Source organism: Neodiprion virginianus, chromosome 5, assembly GCF_021901495.1.
Source record: "Neodiprion virginianus isolate iyNeoVirg1 chromosome 5, iyNeoVirg1.1, whole genome shotgun sequence".
NCBI classification, from domain to species: domain Eukaryota; kingdom Metazoa; phylum Arthropoda; class Insecta; order Hymenoptera; family Diprionidae; genus Neodiprion; species Neodiprion virginianus.
This window is the reverse complement of record NC_060881.1, coordinates 2188446-2206547: the sequence shown is the minus strand read 5'-3', so window position 1 is coordinate 2206547 and position 18102 is coordinate 2188446. Positions and strand designations below refer to the sequence as shown.

The window sequence follows — 18102 nt, the reverse complement described above, 5'->3', positions numbered from 1 at the left end:
AATTTTTCCAGTCATTTGGATCGCGGTTATCAAGTATGGAGGATCGTCAGAATTCAAGTGCAAACGGTCAAAAATTTGTAAAAACGAAACGCAATGAACCACATTCAATTGTGAGTTTTGAGGCCTGAAAAAAAGATAATGAACTTATTGCTTACGCCGATCTGGGTGTTGATATAGTCTTTTTTCAATATTTACAATTTTATTCGAATGTTTATTTATTCGTTTTTGATGGCCTTCAAACAACAAATGACCTTGACAAAGTTTGGAATAACATAATATTCTAAAACTGTATAAACCATAGACCAATACGTGGTAAAAATATATTACGTGAATGGATGTTGTTTTGTACAATATGTATCATAATAATCATGAACACTCACCTAGTTGTTATATCCAAATGATATATGTATACATATATATATCCACACACATACATACATGCATATATATATATACAAATAAAAGAACATAAAATTTCTTAACTCTGGTAAGCTATAATTTAATTAACATTTTTCTTGAGCGTAATATTATCTATAACAAATTCTAATGATCCGTGTGATTAAACGTTAAGTGTTCATCTAGTTTTTCTTACTTTTGCAAGTTCTTGATATCGCCTGAAGGAAAACAGAATGAAATTTAGTTAATATTGTTTTATTATGATCAGCAGTATTGATACATAAACAAGTGTTTTACTATCACAAGTTTTTATAATTTATTCATCTCTAGAAAATCAATTTTGCAACGAAATTAATAATACACCAGAATAGAGGAATGTTGATATTCACATTGTCGAAAATGTTTAATATTTATGAACACTTAGAAAAAATGGAGAATAAATACATTTATGAATGAAAATTATTTAAATAAATATAGGTTACACGTGACATTTTAATTAGATGGTAACACGAAAATTCTACAAACTAACAACTTCACTTAAAGGTTAGAAGTGCGTATTACATTTATGTACAAAGTTGTCGAGTAATTATTAATTTTCATTAGGCAGTATATCACATTGAATTGATTTTTTTTTTTTATATTTTATTGGAACTTGCCTCAGGAATTTTGTCAATAGTAACAAGTGGGTTATATTTCATTTCGTCTTCGCGATTTTTATGGGATTTCTTTGAAATAAATTCGGTTATCAAAATATCTTCCTTTTCTTTACGAATATTCCAGTGAAGCTTTATAATTCAGTTCCGAATTTTTTTATCAATAATTCGTCAGATTATAACTATTCTTTTTTTTTTACGAATCCAGCAAAGCTTTGTTATTTATTATTGAATTTTTCATTAACAATTTGTTAGATTATAACTATTCTTTTCTTATTTTCTCAATTTACAAACCAGTGAAGCTTTGCTATTTAGTTTGAAATGTCTGCTTAACAGTTCATTAGATTATAACAGAAAGTGTACCGCATCTTTGGCAAACCAAATAAAGAGAATTGTTATTATTTTCCGGGACAACACTGAAGCCTGGAAGTTCGCTGCATGTTTCGGCGTGAGAATTGACATTCTCATTGATTATTCTTCCCAAATCATTGACGCTGACTACGGATGGCAAAGTCAGGCCGCAAAAATTGCATACTATCGCATCTCTAACATCCGAGAGTGCAGCTCTCTGGCAAATTGGACAAATAACTTGTTCACTTAGACCTTCCTCGGCAAAGAGAGCCAACATCTCTTCCTCGTTCTGAACCAGCCGCTCATACTCCTCCATTATCCAAGATTCTTTCAACGAAAAAATGAGAAATTAATCATTGCGACAACATCGTTTCAACTTCTGCGGTTAAAATATTCTCAATACTTCAATACCTTGCTCCTCCAGCATTTCCTTTTCTATGTCAAGAGCCTCGTCGGGATCCAACAGATCTTGTGGAGAACTCGAATTACTCCAGTTCGATGTACCGAGGCTACTCAACTCTCGTCTAACTATTTCTGTGAGGACTTCGTGCACGTGTTCGTCATCGTCAAGACCAATTCTACCTTTGTTGAACAGCTGACCACGTTTCTGTCGCATTTGATCTCTGCATCGCTAAAACAAAATTCATCAAGAATGAACAGACGCCGGGCCTGGTGGGGAGGGGTGAGTCATGTGTTTGTCGCTTTTGAAATCTTGAAAAAGGAAAGAGAGAAGAAAGATGGGCTAGAGGAAGACAGAGGGACGAATCTTGAAAAATCGACAGTGAACGGGAAGTACGTGATCATTTTGTAACTACGGAGTGACGAGTGACTCGTACAACACTATCGAGCCAAAGGTACTACTACGACTACGGTGTAAGATATAGACTGGTAGCTCCATTCATAAATTCGAGCCATTGACGGAGTGCAAGTGGGTCACTCATGTCGGGCGCCCCCTTCCTTTGCCGCCCGCTTGTCACCGCGCATTCTCGCGGATCAGACGAATAAAAGAAAATATTAATCATCTCGGGACGCGAAAACTAACCTGCCTCAGCACCTCCTGAAGTTTCGGTGAACCGTTCTTAAGCTTTCTCGCAGATTCCCGGTTCTTCAGTTTCGCCGACATCGTAGGACTCAGGAGAAGATTGGCCATATTTTCTAGCTTGCGTGTACAAATAAATGTTGTTGACACTTCTTATTAAGAGTATTCGTGCCGTTCGACCGAGCGTTCAATAATATTCTCGTTCTATATTTTTCGTAAAACGAAGTTTCAGTTTCGAACGTTTCGAATTTCAATACGCTCTTCTTTTGTTTCCTCTCTTTCTTTTGAATCGTTCTACTTTCTTTTTTTTTCTCCCCCCCCCCCCCTTCCGTTATCCCTGCTACATAAATAGTACAGGCAATATGTTCGCATGCTTGGAATTCGCATGCGCGTAAAGCGCTCCGCTACTCGCCCCGTTACAATTTGGCCGTGTGTTTAGACGGCTCTGATTGGTGGAGACGGTCGTAAGTGACGCGTGATTGGTCGTCGATTATCTAGTCTCGAACTTCGAGCTGTTTACGGGACGCCACCAGTCGGCAGTGAGCAGACCGTCGAGTCGAGTATCGTACGTACCTAACCCCAATCGCGAGGTGATCGCACACATGAAGGCAGGCGTGGAGTGAAGCAAGTAAAACCAAAGTAAAGCAACGTAACACGAGTGTGGTGAGCGTAGAGTGAGTGAGGAGAGTGGACGATATCAAGCAAGTACCCCTCCCCCCTCCCATCTCACCCTCTTATCCCGACTCCCCGTCCCTCCTCCCCACGCGTCCTCGAGGTTGTATATTTTAATTCGGTATGGTATATTAACCAATATTGTTATACCAAAACAATTTTCCTAACAGTGCACGGTGATTTTAACGACGGAAGAATTTCACCACTGTAAGAGTGTTATGTGAGATGAGTGAACGTGATATCGGTAACACACATAATATGGCAGGAGTGTTTGATATAGAATTACCCGACGCTGACACGGTCCAGGATGATTCGGACGACGATGTCATCGAGATTGGAGAGGTAATTTTTTTTTTCATACGTTAGTTTCATTACCGATCTTATTTTTCTCCTCGTTGTTATTCGCCCGCTTCGGTTATTTCTTCTTTTCGTATACGGGAGAAAGTGGACGAGAGAAAATTGGCCGGAAAATTAATAAGGAACGAGACAGAGAAAAATGAGATCTTTGTGTAAATGATGTAAAATGATTTGGGGATAAAAAAAAAATAAAAAAAAAAAAAAAAAAATGAACGCATATGCATACGAATAGCCTCGAATTGGAAGTTCCGAGCATGCTTTCTATTATGATAGCTGATTTTCGATATTATTTATACTTCGTCTGCCGTGCTGCGGCAAAAATTATTATGCACTCACCACCCACTGGAGAGTTCTCCTCGTCTCACGTGAAATATACGAGCTAAATGCGACGACCTTAAACCTAACCATGCTTTTTATTGCCTACAGGGAGAGTACGACGATGATCCCAATGTCAATGCGATAATCGAGTAAGTTTTATACATTGAACGAATTTGAATCCCTTGAAATATCGTTCTTCGTTTATTTTCTATTTTCACATATTAACGATCATTCGTATTTTTCTCAATCGTCATTGAAAAGTGACAAAAAAAAAAAGAAACAAAAAAAACGTGGAATCCGAAAAACCATTAATTCTATAATCGCTATGTTTATCATGAATAATTTAATGCCAATAATTGTCAGTAACGCAGCATGCTTTCTGTTTACGACCATTCTTAATAGTACTTGAAAACCAGCAAGTATCTGCTATCACTTTACTTCACTATACGTTTAATGTTATTGGAATTTTTCACGACGGTATTTTCAATTCTCATCAATAACGAACTTAGTCGTCGAATTGTCATTTTCGTTTCAAATTGCTTTGTGTTTCTTTTCTTTCTTCCCAACTTCTGTTGTTACCTTTATATTCATTTCAATGTCGCTTTTTTTGTCACTTAGCCATTTCACCATTGTTCTTTGTGCCTGCTTTGTGATTCATGCGAACAGGGATGAATTTCTGCAAAATAATATATTTTTGCTATCTAAGAATATTTCAGTCATATTTTTTTGTTTTTGTTTCAAATTTAACATGGCAAATAGTAATGAGGTAAAAAAAATGTTCCCTATATTATGTTGCAAACTGAAATTGTCGATCTCGTCGATCTGAGATACCTGAAAACGTTTTGTGACCGTTGAATAAAAATGTAATAAAAGTAGACACTCTGTTATGGGACTTGCGCGTATTGAATGTGATTCAAACTATTTTATCTAAAGTCAGAGTCTATCCATTAGTAACTTACTTACAGAGTTACTCGCACGTTTATTCAACCAATGACTAAGTGTTTATGCCAGTTAGAGGAGAAGAGGGTGAGGGGGGAGAGGGGAGGGGGAGGCAGACAGACAGAGTGAGCAAGAAAGAAAGAGAAGTAGAGAGAGAGAGAGAGAAAGGAGAAACAAAAATAACCCACAAACTGCATTGTTTTCACTTTCTCTATTTCAGCTGTAGAAACAATTATTTATAAACTCGTCGCATTGCCACCATCCTCATCATTGACCTTTCACTATTGTAACGATAACGAGGGAAAATATCTGTAGCTGGAATCTTACTTGTTACTGTCTTTTTCAGTAAAGTCTCAATAGTTCAAATCGATTTGTCAAATTGTATTTTCATCAGCCTTTACATCAATAGGCGAGCTTTGATGGATGTTTTTTTTTTTGTCTAAGCACTTATAGATAAATTGCTTTTTATTATTACAGTAAATATATAACTAGTTTCTCATTCCTTGTGATTAAGATGTTTGTTCTTTTTTTGAGATTCGATAGCAATTGATGACACAATACAATATTCCTCAGGTCCGAAGACTTGGAAACCGTTCAATTGTCTGAACAAAATGTAAATACAGGAAAGGAAAAGACCGGTCCCCAGGATTTTGAACTGCGCAAAGTTTTAGGAAAGGGGGGATACGGCAAAGTTTTTCAAGTGCGCAAAGTTACTGGCCAAGATAGCGGAACAATTTTTGCTATGAAGGTGAGCTAACCTTTGCCATCTAGAGAACGATTTTTTAATGTTTTAAAGATGAAACTTCCTAAACTGGATATTGAATTATTTTTTTTTTTTAATCTGCATTTCTATGCTTCTTACTCGAATTTTCAACAGGTGCTACGCAAAGCGTCCATAGTTCGAAACCAAAAAGACACAGCTCATACCAAAGCAGAGAGAAACATATTAGAAGCTGTAAAGGTAAATCTATCTATGATTATATATACTTATGTAACTGTGACCTCAAATATGATAATTTATTGCAACGTTTCGACTACAGCAAATATATTCGTCTCAATTGGTGTTCTGTCTCGAATTTAGAACATTGTGTGATACTTGAAAGTAATTTTTACATTTTACTCAACTGTGAATGTTGGGTCTGAGTAAAAAATACACATGTTTATAACAACAGTCATTTTCTGAAATTGAAACGTTGTTATGACCGTGAACCTGATACCAACGGCCAAATTTAGTAAGCTAACACATCAGCATTGACTGAAATTTGGTAGCTAAATCCATGCAAAAAAATGTGGCACGAATCTCTGAAAGCTAATAGTTTGATCAAATCATAAGGTGTTAAATTATCCTGCATTATTATACTCACAACAAGTTAAGCGCATTTAACCACCAACTTGGGTTGTTACCTTCTGCCTTATATAACAACGTTTTATCACTTTCAACTTTATTTGTACTGTCACCGGAGGCCTTGATGTCGCAATTAATTATAAACCGCAAAATTTTCGCACATTTGTTTTACTTTCAAGTACACCGTGCTTTTGTTCATCTTTGCAGCACTAATTGATCTCTTCAATATCGTCCATTTTTTCAGCACCCCTTTATCGTCGATTTAATGTATGCTTTTCAAACTGGAGGCAAACTATACTTGATTCTTGAATATTTGAGCGGCGGAGAGCTATTCATGCATTTGGAACGTGAAGGAATTTTCCTTGAAGACACAGCTTGGTGAGTTGACTAATTTTTTTTTTTTTTTTTTTTTTTATTTTGCAGTTCGGTGTCGAGTCTGTCGAACACTGTAAAACTTTTATTTTGTTGCAGTTTTTACTTGTCCGAAATTATATTGGCCCTTGAGCATCTCCACATCCAGGGCATTATATACAGGTAGGAATCGAAACAGTATATATTTTATAAAAATTAATAAAACCCATTGCGATGAAAATAAAAATACGTTATATTTTTGTTTACAAAGTATCCAATTTTGTATCAAAAACCAGCTAATACTGGCTACGTGATATTCTTATCTTGTCACTTTCAAACTTTATTAATTACCATGAAGAGCTTATCTTCCCTTGATTTTTTTTTTAATCTCGACTGTGAGTGTATTGAAAAATACTATCAATCATTCTTCATGCAAATAATTATAAACCACCTTGTGTTTACGAGATTCTCAGTTTACTCGTACAACTTTCAGAGACTTAAAGCCAGAGAATATCCTTTTGGATGCCCAGGGACACGTGAAACTAACTGATTTCGGATTGTGCAAGGAACATATACAGGAAGGAATAGTCACTCATACTTTTTGCGGAACTATAGAATACATGTGAGTGAATTCTCAGAGAGACTAAGAGCCGTTGAATCTGTTCTTAGAATATCATCACGGGTTTGTTTTTTGCACCTAAACAAGCTTTTTTTCAAACAACGTTGATCATAATATTGTCTCGACGAACAGGGCACCGGAAATCTTGACAAGAAGCGGACACGGCAAAGCTGTTGACTGGTGGAGCCTGGGTGCTCTGATGTACGACATGCTTACCGGCGCTGTGAGTTTTCGGCCCTACAATGTGTTGTACCAACGTCAAAGCAAACTGTGTCTTCATTAACACTTTGTCGTTTTGTCGACTTTACAGCCCCCATTCACGGCGGAGAACAGAAAGAAGACGATTGAAAAGATATTGAAGGGAAAATTGAATTTACCGCAATATTTGACTCCCGATGCAAGAGATCTCATTCGAAAATTGTTGAAGGCAAGTAATTGGCATTGATAATCGATGACTTTGTAAAATTGATCTTCTACACCTTCTTAGTGACGCCATAAACGGAATTCGAATAATTCTGCTACAATTTTTTAATATTCCACTTTTTTAGTCTTGTGTTCATTTAATTAATGCTGTTCAAAGGCAGTGTATGTGTAAAATGGTAACTTTCTAGTATAGATGACCTTTTTCTGGGAATGTACGAGAACACTCCTTTGTCCCTGTTGTATGATACACTTCCTTTTCCCTTCCACTTCCAGCGCAACTTAAGGTACATACAGATTTTTAATCCTGATCGTATCTCAATTTTTTTATTCATTTATTTTTTTTCAACATACACATTCGTACCTCGTATAAAAAATGAATTTGCAGAATAATAGAAATACTTATTGTGGTTTTGTCTCTTATTTTTTTCTTCCTTTGAAACAGAGACAAGTACAGCAGAGGCTTGGATCTGGTCCGGGCGACGGAGATGCAATCAGAATTCACCAATTCTTCAAACATATAAATTGGCAAGATGTCGCATCTCGCAAACTCGAACCTCCCATAAAACCATCTTTGGTAAGTGAATAATTTTCATGCGAGGATAATATTTCTTCTTTTCACAACAAGTCCAAGTCCACTTCTGTTTTTCCCAATTTTCATTGAAGAGCTCCGAGGACGATGTTTCGCAATTTGACACGAAATTCACGAGACAAACGCCGATTGATTCTCCGGACGAATCTACGCTCAGTGAGTCCGCCAATATGGTTTTTCAGGTAAGAATCTATGACTTGCCGTACTCTTACTTTCTCCCTTAGGGCAAATGTAATTTCCTAAATACCGCAGAGAGAAAGTTCAGATATCGATCAGATATGTAGTCATGCTGTTTGAAAAGGTTGTTTTTGAAACTATTCAGGGATTTACCTACGTTGCGCCAAGCGTCCTGGACGAAATGTACACGCAACCACGTATCGTCAAGGCCAGGAGCCCTAGAAAGTGCGTGCTTGGCAGTAGTCAGAGCGGTGGTCTGCGTAGCTTCTCACCAAGGACACCTCATGCTCATCTACACCCAACCTCGCACTTCCTAAACCATAGGTAAGCAGTTTGATATGTTTTTTTTTTTTTTGTTCGTTTGCTCGTCCCATTTGCGTCTCGAGTGGACATTAATTGTCAGATATACGTAGAAGCTAAACGAGCGATTAACAAGGTGGCAATTCACTTACAGGCATCATCCAATGGACCACAATACCATGGAAGATGCAGAAATGATGGAGATAGGCCAATTGCCTGGTCATGTATAGTGGTTGCAGCGCAATAGTATGGGCTGATAATTTTTTCAGCTGCTGGGCTTCTGTGACAAATCCTAGGAGTTCTGTGGGATGGATTTTTATAAAAATGACAGAAAACTTATGATATGATAGAAAAAAAAGAGAGAAAATAATATGGTTGTTTGTAATACAAAAATGAGGAGGGATTAGCAGGTTACTTTTACTTGGGGGCTGTACGATCGTTATGACGAAGTGAAGCTGAGATTTTTGAAAACTGTTTATTAACGATCCCTGTGCCAATTTAAATACAAATTCGATTCACTGGCGGGAACGTCGAGGGGTAATAAGTTATTTACAAATCGTTATGCTCGCCCAGCAGCAACATTTAGCTAATTCGTTTTTTTTTTTTTTAACTGAATATAAAAAAATAATTATAAATATAATATTAGTTAAGAGATCGTGCTTGAAGAGCGGCGGTGCTGCCTGCCAACAGATCCGGGAAAAGGCCTACACTTATGACAAATTATGAAGAAAAAAAACAAAGAAAATCGAAACATATAGAACAAGGAAATAATCAATCATCGTACAGCGTGAAATATTGCATTCGAGAAACGATTCATTTCACCTTCACTCTGATTTTGTTTCTTTTTTTATTTTTTTCGATATTAATCGCAAGGTAGATACTCGTTTAATATGTATAGTATATCACTTAAATACCATAAAATTCTCGGCGATTTCACAGATATTTTACATTTACATTAATATTATTATACGTACATTACAAACACCGAGAATCGTCGGAAATGGAAATCCAACAGTAAATGAATAAATTCACAATTATTGATGGCCTTAGGCTACTGCGGCTGCTCCGCCACTGGCTTGAAGCTTGTACCACACAAACTGTTCATCGAGTGAGAGTTATTCACAGGGGTACAAAGCTGTTTCAGTAGAATCATATTACGAATGTATACTACAGCTTTTACTCTCTCTCTTCATCGCGGTTTCTCTTGACTCTTGACCACCGGGTACAAGAAAGCGGGGGAAAAAGCAAAAAAAATTTACAATTGTAGAAGAAGGGAATCCTATAAGAGTATCCAAAGAATATACCTTAGATGCTTAGTTCCAACTAATTAGATGCATAGTAGCACAGATATTACATTTTATTTCATCTTAATAATTTTTTATTTTTTTGTGGTCATTAAGTTTACGATGTACAATTTCTATGAAAAACACAACGTGTGCAGTCTTCAAATACATTTTCTTTCTTCTTTTCACTCTTTTGTTTCTTCTTTTTTATTTGTGGGCATAGAAAAATCTCTAATACCTTAAACAACGTATCTTACAATTTTATATTGCCTTTATTTTTATTCCATTTCTGTTTGGATGAAAGGTAAAAAGTGAAAATAACAACGGTCGCAGATCTCACAAAAACATCTTCGTTTAATTTTGATAATAGAAATTGAGGAAATCTCAAGAAATTTTTCACGACGAAGATGTATTCCGCGTACTTAAGCGTTTATTGCGCATTGTTATAGAAACAAAAATTAACCGAGAGACTATTTATTCTCTGATTATCCTGTCCTCTTTGTTCGACTCTCTCTCTTTCTCTCTCTCTCTCTCTCTCTCTCTCTCTCTCTCTCTCTCTCTCTTTCTCTTTCTGCAAGCAGCCGCAATGGAGCTAAATCAAAAAATATTCAAATCCACACTACAACCACAGAATATAGTTGTTAATATGAAGAAATAAATACATAGTCATATCAATGTCAGTATCAGCGATACAATTTTCTGATTGGCTACGAGGATAATAATTAAATAAAAAAAAAAGGATTTAAAAAAAAAAAAAAACAAGAAACGAATGAAAACAAAAATATAAAAAAAAGCGAAACATTTGTTCATCGTAATCTGCATGTTATAGTAAAGTAAGGTGCTTCTTTTATATTTTTATATCATACGTATAAATTGAGAGTATATAACATACAATTTATCTCTTGTGTACTACGATAATAATAATTGTGAAATTTTGGTATTTCCCCTACCTATGATTCTACTGAACAGGACAAAAGCCGTGTGCGAAATAATGAAAAAAAGGAGCAAAAAAAAAAAAAAATTGCCACATGATAACAAGTTATTTAAGATCCTAAGACCACTCACTCAGACTTCAGACTGCCCAAGTGTTCACCAGCCACCATAGCCGGCTAGCATTACCTTTTACATAAACTACATAAATACATAGTATATATATATATACACACGCGTACACCCAATATTATACAATAATAATAATAATAATAATGATAAGAATAATAATATTATAATAACGATGATGATTGATTGTATTATACGCGAATGAAAAAAAGAAGAGAAAAAAAAATAGGCAGAAAAGGTGCAAAAAAGAAATTTATGAATGTGAAAAACAAAGAACAGCGAAAAGAAAACTGCAACAGCAAACACGCATATCTCGAGTGAAGTGACAATATCTCGTCCATATGATTTCGTGATTTGCAGTAAATAATCTAATATACATATTATAAAGATTAGTAAAAGGAAAGAAAATAATAATAATGATAATGATAATAACGCATACTCTTACCTAGTGAACTAAAAACGTGCCTACAGATTTAACAATATATAAGGAATGATATTATGATTCATTAAACTGGGTTTAGTACATGAAAACGTTCTGTATTACTCGAATCTTGACAAAGACGCTACCCTAGGATCTCTCGTACGATACTTGGTCTTGTTACAACACTCTTGAATTGCTGTAGATAATAAATACAAAACAACCTAATAATAATAATAATAACAACAATAATAATTAATATAATTAATATAATAGTAAATAATAATAATGATAGTATAGGCGTTTAATACCATATAACTAACTATGTATGTATTGATAGGTCGCCATTATGCTACTACCTATACCTATATTTGGATAAATTATTATAGCTTCATGATACTTCTCTCTTTACCCTAATACGAGATGCTGGAATATTAACTGCGTACTGAAAAATTTCTAGTTTTTTATACAGTATATTACATGGCCTAATAAATTAATCGTTTGATTAACAATATACATTTAGACAGTACGCAAAAGTAACGAAAATAGAAACATAAAATCATATAAGACAGTATAAGACTATTACTAGTAGCGAACTTTGCATTTAACAGACCGTTATTGACCAACTTTGGCAAACTTTTTTTTATTATTCAGTAAAATTTGTACTTCACTTTTGTACGAGTAGAGTATTAACAACAAGCTGAAAACTCATCATTGTATAATAAAGGAAATTAAACGTCCGTATCTTGTGTTAGAGTAGAGAAATAAGGAGAGCAAAAAAAAAACGTTAACTTGAAAAATTGAGCATTATCTCCTCTATTGTGAATGTACACACAAAAAGGTGATACAACATTGATCTGCCGTTGGGTAATACGTGATTATTGTAGAGGTAATTATTGGCAAATAAGTGAAATATAAAGTGTTATAATGAAAAACTCAATTAAAAAATCCTATGCTTCTTGAAATACACCTTTTTTTTTCTTTATGTTTTCGTAGAGGTTTGCCTGAAAATTGTATAAAATAAAAGAGTTTCAAATAGATTTCGTAACGTGGCAATGATTACAATGAATTCATTGTGTTCTCTTATTGTTTATGGCAAATTCTAGATGTGATAAATACAAGCAAAGGCCCCTTAAAAACACAACTGTCTTTGTATCTTTCCTCGTCTCGTACTTTAACCTTATTATAACATCAGCCTTCTAACTTGTCTACTGGTTTGTTAACATTTTTAAAAACATACAATATACATACACTGTGCGTGATGAACATCGGGACTTGATCGACCAAATATTGCGATGCAATAATATGACACATATGTATAAAGTGAACGAATGACACCGAAGTTCGATTAGAAAATTTCAACCATGACAATATGTCTGAAATGTTGATCAACTAGTGGATAAAGATTGACTGTACATGTCATAATGCTTTATTATGCGTATACATGTATTATAATATCATGCTATTAAGCTATCTTTTTTATATGTATATCAATAGATATGTATTGAAAAAAAAAAGAGGAGAAAATTAGAAGGGAAATACAATAATGATAATTTGTCGATATTAAACGAACACTGAGCAGTTTGCTTTTACATTTTCTATAGATTATATTGTATATGCACATTATCGATAAAGGATACTAAAGTCTGTGAGTGGCATGCGGCAATAGCATTTGAATACATGCTATCGACGGTACGAAAAGAAAAAAAGCCAATAAATGTTTTTTTGCTACAATATTATAGCGTGATTTTGAAAAGATTGGAGTGGTGAAACTTCGGGTTATTATTATTATTACTATTATTATTATTGATGATGTTTTGTTGTTGTTGTTTTGTTAATTGTCTTGCATCAAAGTCGTGAGCCGCTTATTTCGTTAGTGTAATTAGTTCGAGTGATGTATTTTTTTTCCCCCCGTTTGTTTTTTCTTTAAAAATAATGACTCTGCAGTCGTTAGTAGGATTTCGCTTAAGTAAATTGGTTATTATTATTGTTAATATTACGTTATTATATTAATTCAGAAGCCTAGTTTAATAATAAATGTAATTGACTATAATGTATATTGTATCGGGGAGAAAAAAAAAGAAAAAAAAGAAGTTGTACACCACGCCTTTTTTGGGATTCATTGTTGTAAAAAAGTAAATAGAAAAGAAGCTTTCTCCATTAAAACTGTTTTAAAAGTAATTAAACTAAAACTATACGTACACAGGTACGCGAGTGTACATACATATATGCACCGTAGTATAAATTCATGCAAACAAATTGCTGAGAATAAATTGTTTAAATACACGTGGTAATCGCAAGAATTTTTATACCAATGTCTTGGTTGAATTGTTTCTGTTTTTTTGTTTCCTCCTTCATTCCTCGCGATTCTCTTATTTCAGTTTACCCTTGATAAATCTTATTATCGTTATTACCCCTACAATCTATTTTTAATGGAGAAAATTTGGTGTATCGTTGAAAATAATTTTTGATTAACCCAATTTTATCGCCATTCACTCATATATCACTGATATCGGCAAAATAATACATGGTAAAATATCTTTAAAAAATAATTAATGATACATTTTATACCACTCTTTTTTTAATTTGCTAACTGGTGCAATGAAATAAACTGCCAAACTATGCGTGTGTACATATTTACGTATTTTAATGAATCCCACAGAAAGCAATGATTCGATTTTTTGCAGCTTTATTGAAACAAACTTTCTTTATTCATATAAAATACACTATGATGGCAATTTAGATGAACGATTTATAAGAAAAAATAAAAAGAAAGAGAAACAAGAAAAAAAAAATAGAGTCTGCAAATAAATGTGCGTTAATTTAAATATTATTATTTATTATTTAAATCATATTGTTTATTGTAATCAAACGTATACTGTAGTTATATAATACACGGGAAAAACTAGCTTTAAGAACTTACTTCATTTACCATTCATGCAAAATATACGTTTTTGGTGTTTGAGGAATTTTCTCATCGAGTCTTCATGCGTGTTTGAATGAAAGCGATAAAAGAGGAGGTGAGGAAAAAAGCGAAACGAAGAGAAAAATTTAAAATAATAGTTACAAAATTTATTGAACAGTTGCTTGTCTTCGTTCGTTTATAGATAAGGAAAATGAAAATAAAAATTAAGTGACTATATGATAAATCTTGAATAAAGTAAATTAAAATGATATAGTTTACACTAGATATGTAAAGTCTATTAACTAATCACAGAACTTTATAGTGTTAGAATTGATTTGATTAGAAAATATTATACTATCATATTGTACATGTATATAATATTGTATGCATACATTTTCTGTGAAGGCTGTGTCATCAGTTTCGTGTTTCGGATTATTCCTCAATATCGAAAGAATTATTTACGACATCGGCCTTCGTTGTATAAAAAATATTTCGTAAATAACGCACATTTGCTTGTAGCCTTGTATACCTGAGTGTGTGGTGTTTGTAATATAGACTTACGTTATTATAGGTATATATTTTTAAAATCTAATACCGTATTTATTCACTTACAAGCCGCATGCTCATTTACAATTGTTCAATTCCAACTGTCGGTTTCACGTCGCTTCTGTATGTACAAAAGTTATGCCAATCTCCTGATATATAATTAAAAAGAATAAAATGTTTTTCTTCAATATTGATATGTAAATGATAATATTGTTCAATGTCAAACTTGACGTATTTAAGTCTTGTTAGCTTTTTAAGTTCACGTATATGAAGAGCGATGGAATTGAAGAGCATGAATTTGTTGTTCCACTTTAAAATTTCCTTAATATGTTACATCTACAATGAATAGGATGAAATGAAACTTATATCGAATAGTTGAATTGTGGCTTACAGGTGAATGAATATGATATAAATTATAAATATTACTGGGATTGAGTTACAACCTTAAAGTACCTAATATAAAAAAAAAATAAAAATATTATACACGCATATAAATAATAATGCACAGGTAATATATTTTTATCCTTGCGAGAAGGACGTATTTGATTTATTAGAAAAGGTTTAAGGCCCTCTTATAGAAGCGCTTCCGTTAATATTGTAAGTAAATTGAATAAATCTACAGGAATGTCTCTTTTTGTTAACTTTTATTTTCGTCAATCATAATTATTACTGTTGCCAATTAAGGTAGTTTGTATTTCACGCCAAATTGGCTAAGAATCCTTTGTCTGCTTTCGAAACAGACTAACCTAAACTTGTCCACCATTGATATTATGGTTAATAATTTTACACAACAGATTCTCATTGTTATCAATTGAATTTTATTTCAAATTTTGTACATCGTATAGAACACAGTTTTCCTTCGCTTGTGTACAATTTTATTTTTAGTTATACCTAGCATATAAGTATGTATGTATGCATGTAATAACCGAATGTGACATATGCATATGTTTATAACGGTAATTTTAATTCTTAACGATATAATTTCCTAATTCCACATAATTTAATGACCATTTTTTCAACTATGCAATAAGAATTGAAAGTAACAATTGCTTATTACCTACATTACATATTTATATAAGTAAAACACCCATAAGCTTGGGTGTCGGTTTTTAACCAGCTAACAAAGATACTCTGAGTTTGAGTCTCGTCTCAAACTCAAGGAATCGAAAGAGCGGAATCAACTAAATTACATATTTTAGGTATGTACATCTAAATTGTAACTAATATTTTCCTTTCTTCTCTCTTCTATGTTGCTCTGTACGTTGCTCTTCATTAGATTGACTATAACTCCTCTTTCTTCCATTACTATGATGTTCTTTGCTAGATTTATTCCTATAGTTTTCTTTTTCTTCTCTATTTTTATTATTAGTATCAGCTTTACATTTATTATCTTTTCTATGCTTTTCTTTCTTATCACCATACCTTCTTCCTTCAGTATCTTTGTATTCGAAATTGCCGTCCAAGTGGAATGCTGGTTCCTTTTTGGACCGGGCCTTCTTATTCTTTTTCTTTCTATCGCTATGTGCATCTGTACTTTCTGAACTACTATCATCGCTACTGCTAGATTTAGCATCATGTTTTTTCACCTTTTTCTTCTTTTCTTTCCTGCTTTTCTTTTCAAGTTTTTCCAATTTCCTATAGAAGAAAAACAAAATTCAAACTTTGTACAAAGTTTCTACAGATTAATTAATCTCACAAACGCACGCCCCTATTCAATACTCACTTGAGCAGCTTTTTTTTCTCTTTTTTCGAAAGAGATCTCAAAAAATTAACCTCAGACTGCTCTTCATCTTCAGAAACCATCAGATCTTGGTGTTCCGGTACCCTGAGGTGTTGTTGAGCATCCAGAGCCGATCTAAACAAAAAAATCAGTATCACCAGATTCAATTCGTCCCTACTGTGTAGTATATACTCTAGTCGTGCCTCACAATATCTTTATTTTCACCCTGATGGATTATAGTAATACAGTCGTAATGAAAATATAAGCCACAGTCTTATCAGGAAGATATGATGGCTGTAGAGAGAGTACGTTCCAGACTCAAAAAGAGTAAATTATTACAAGATATGACCAGAGTTGACTAAAAATTGTGCTGAAATTTACTTTTTCAGTGCCAATCCATCATCCCTCATTTGCTGGACCAGAATCAGAGCATCGGGAGCTGGTGATGCTGGTTGAGTTTGGGTATTGGCCATTACTACGCTCATCGCTTGGCTATACAGCGGGCATTCTTTGTCTGCGAGGGAGAGAATAGAGAAAAAAAATCAAGATGTGTGACTAGAAAATGCTAATTTTCTTATTTTCATAAACAGAAAGAATTAAATTTACCCGTGTTGATGTGACCCCACTTGTGGCATTTTATACAACGAACGTTCCGAACCTGTATACCAAAAGGTTGATCTCTAATCTCACTGTCTCCTTTACAGTAGCTTTCTCTCGGCGCGTTATACTTTCGTTGCCACTCAAATTTATACTCAGGCTCGTTGTCTTCCTTTTCTCTTTCTTTTTTTGCCCCTGGCGGAGGTTCGTACATAAAATTTACGCTCAATTTGTCTTTACTCTCCTTGCTCAGCAGAGCTCTGGAAATAATTAAATTGCACTTTATTATCGACCACGCTTTCGATATTGCCTTGAATGTATGTAATCAATGCGGATATTTACTTGTTGTTGTGAAGATCCTGTTCCTTCTCGTACTGTACACGTAATTCCTCTTGTTTCTTCTTATATGCCTCAGCCTGTTGCTCGGCCATCCATACCTGTTAATCATTCGTTAATATCGATTTTAGATCGTTGATCATCTAACGTTGACGGGTTCGCGAGTGAATCATAGAATTTCTCGTATTATATCGTATGTGTTGTACACGTACTCGCTTTAAATTATCCCTAGATGCTGGGTGAAAGAATTTCTTGCACATGTAATTATTGAATCCTTTTCCCATGACTGGTGATTATGTTGTAAACAATAATCAACGTGTTTTAGAAAAAAATGGCGCAGCTGACAGAAAATTAAATACACAACACTCAATACCACGGTCAATACTTCTTTGACAAATAAAAATGACGAGGTTAATTCAGGTGACACCACAATCATCAGACACGATGAAGAGTGGTGAAGAGTTGTGAAAAAGCAAACTGAAAGTACTGCTGCCACGTCGAAGAGTCGGCATTTTTTGAAACTAAAAACTGTGGTCATTTACCGCACTCATTTTAGAATTAAATTACACAGCACAGTTTAATATTTTTTTTATAAAAAATTTACGAATAATTTCACTCCGAATTATTTCGCGTTAAAATCTTATCGAATTTAGTAACTCAAATAATTTTTGTCAACAACTTCAATATTTTTCCAACTGTCACAGCGCTT

At 34.0% G+C, this 18102-nt stretch overlaps 3 protein-coding genes across 3 annotated transcripts; 1 reads left to right on the top strand and 2 right to left on the bottom strand.

The window, feature by feature from the left end:
* Positions 1 to 8: 8 nt before the first annotated feature.
* LOC124304876 (RPA-interacting protein-like) lies at positions 9 to 2736 on the bottom strand. Its single transcript, XM_046763615.1, has 3 exons — positions 2443 to 2736; positions 1812 to 2031; positions 9 to 1727 (listed from the first exon to the last, which is right to left on the bottom strand). Exons 1-3 carry the CDS (start codon positions 2548 to 2550, stop codon positions 1390 to 1392), a joined length of 666 nt encoding a protein of 221 aa, XP_046619571.1. The 5' UTR covers positions 2551 to 2736; the 3' UTR covers positions 9 to 1389.
* Positions 2737 to 2982: 246 nt separating this feature from the next.
* LOC124304871 (ribosomal protein S6 kinase beta-1) lies at positions 2983 to 10867 on the top strand. Its single transcript, XM_046763606.1, has 14 exons — positions 2983 to 3102; positions 3282 to 3453; positions 3895 to 3935; positions 5299 to 5473; positions 5603 to 5686; positions 6315 to 6448; positions 6542 to 6604; positions 6915 to 7043; positions 7173 to 7263; positions 7351 to 7467; positions 7906 to 8037; positions 8127 to 8234; positions 8375 to 8553; positions 8684 to 10867. Exons 2-14 carry the CDS (start codon positions 3337 to 3339, stop codon positions 8757 to 8759), a joined length of 1446 nt encoding a protein of 481 aa, XP_046619562.1. The 5' UTR covers positions 2983 to 3102; positions 3282 to 3336; the 3' UTR covers positions 8760 to 10867.
* Positions 10868 to 15535: 4668 nt separating this feature from the next.
* On the bottom strand, positions 15536 to 17851 carry LOC124304872 (corepressor interacting with RBPJ 1). The gene is made up of 6 exons (XM_046763607.1): positions 17606 to 17851; positions 17400 to 17494; positions 17067 to 17317; positions 16842 to 16974; positions 16464 to 16595; positions 15536 to 16375 (listed from the first exon to the last, which is right to left on the bottom strand). The coding sequence occupies exons 1-6, from the start codon at positions 17675 to 17677 to the stop codon at positions 15961 to 15963; spliced, it is 1098 nt and encodes a 365-aa protein (XP_046619563.1). The 5' UTR covers positions 17678 to 17851; the 3' UTR covers positions 15536 to 15960.
* Positions 17852 to 18102: the final 251 nt, after the last annotated feature.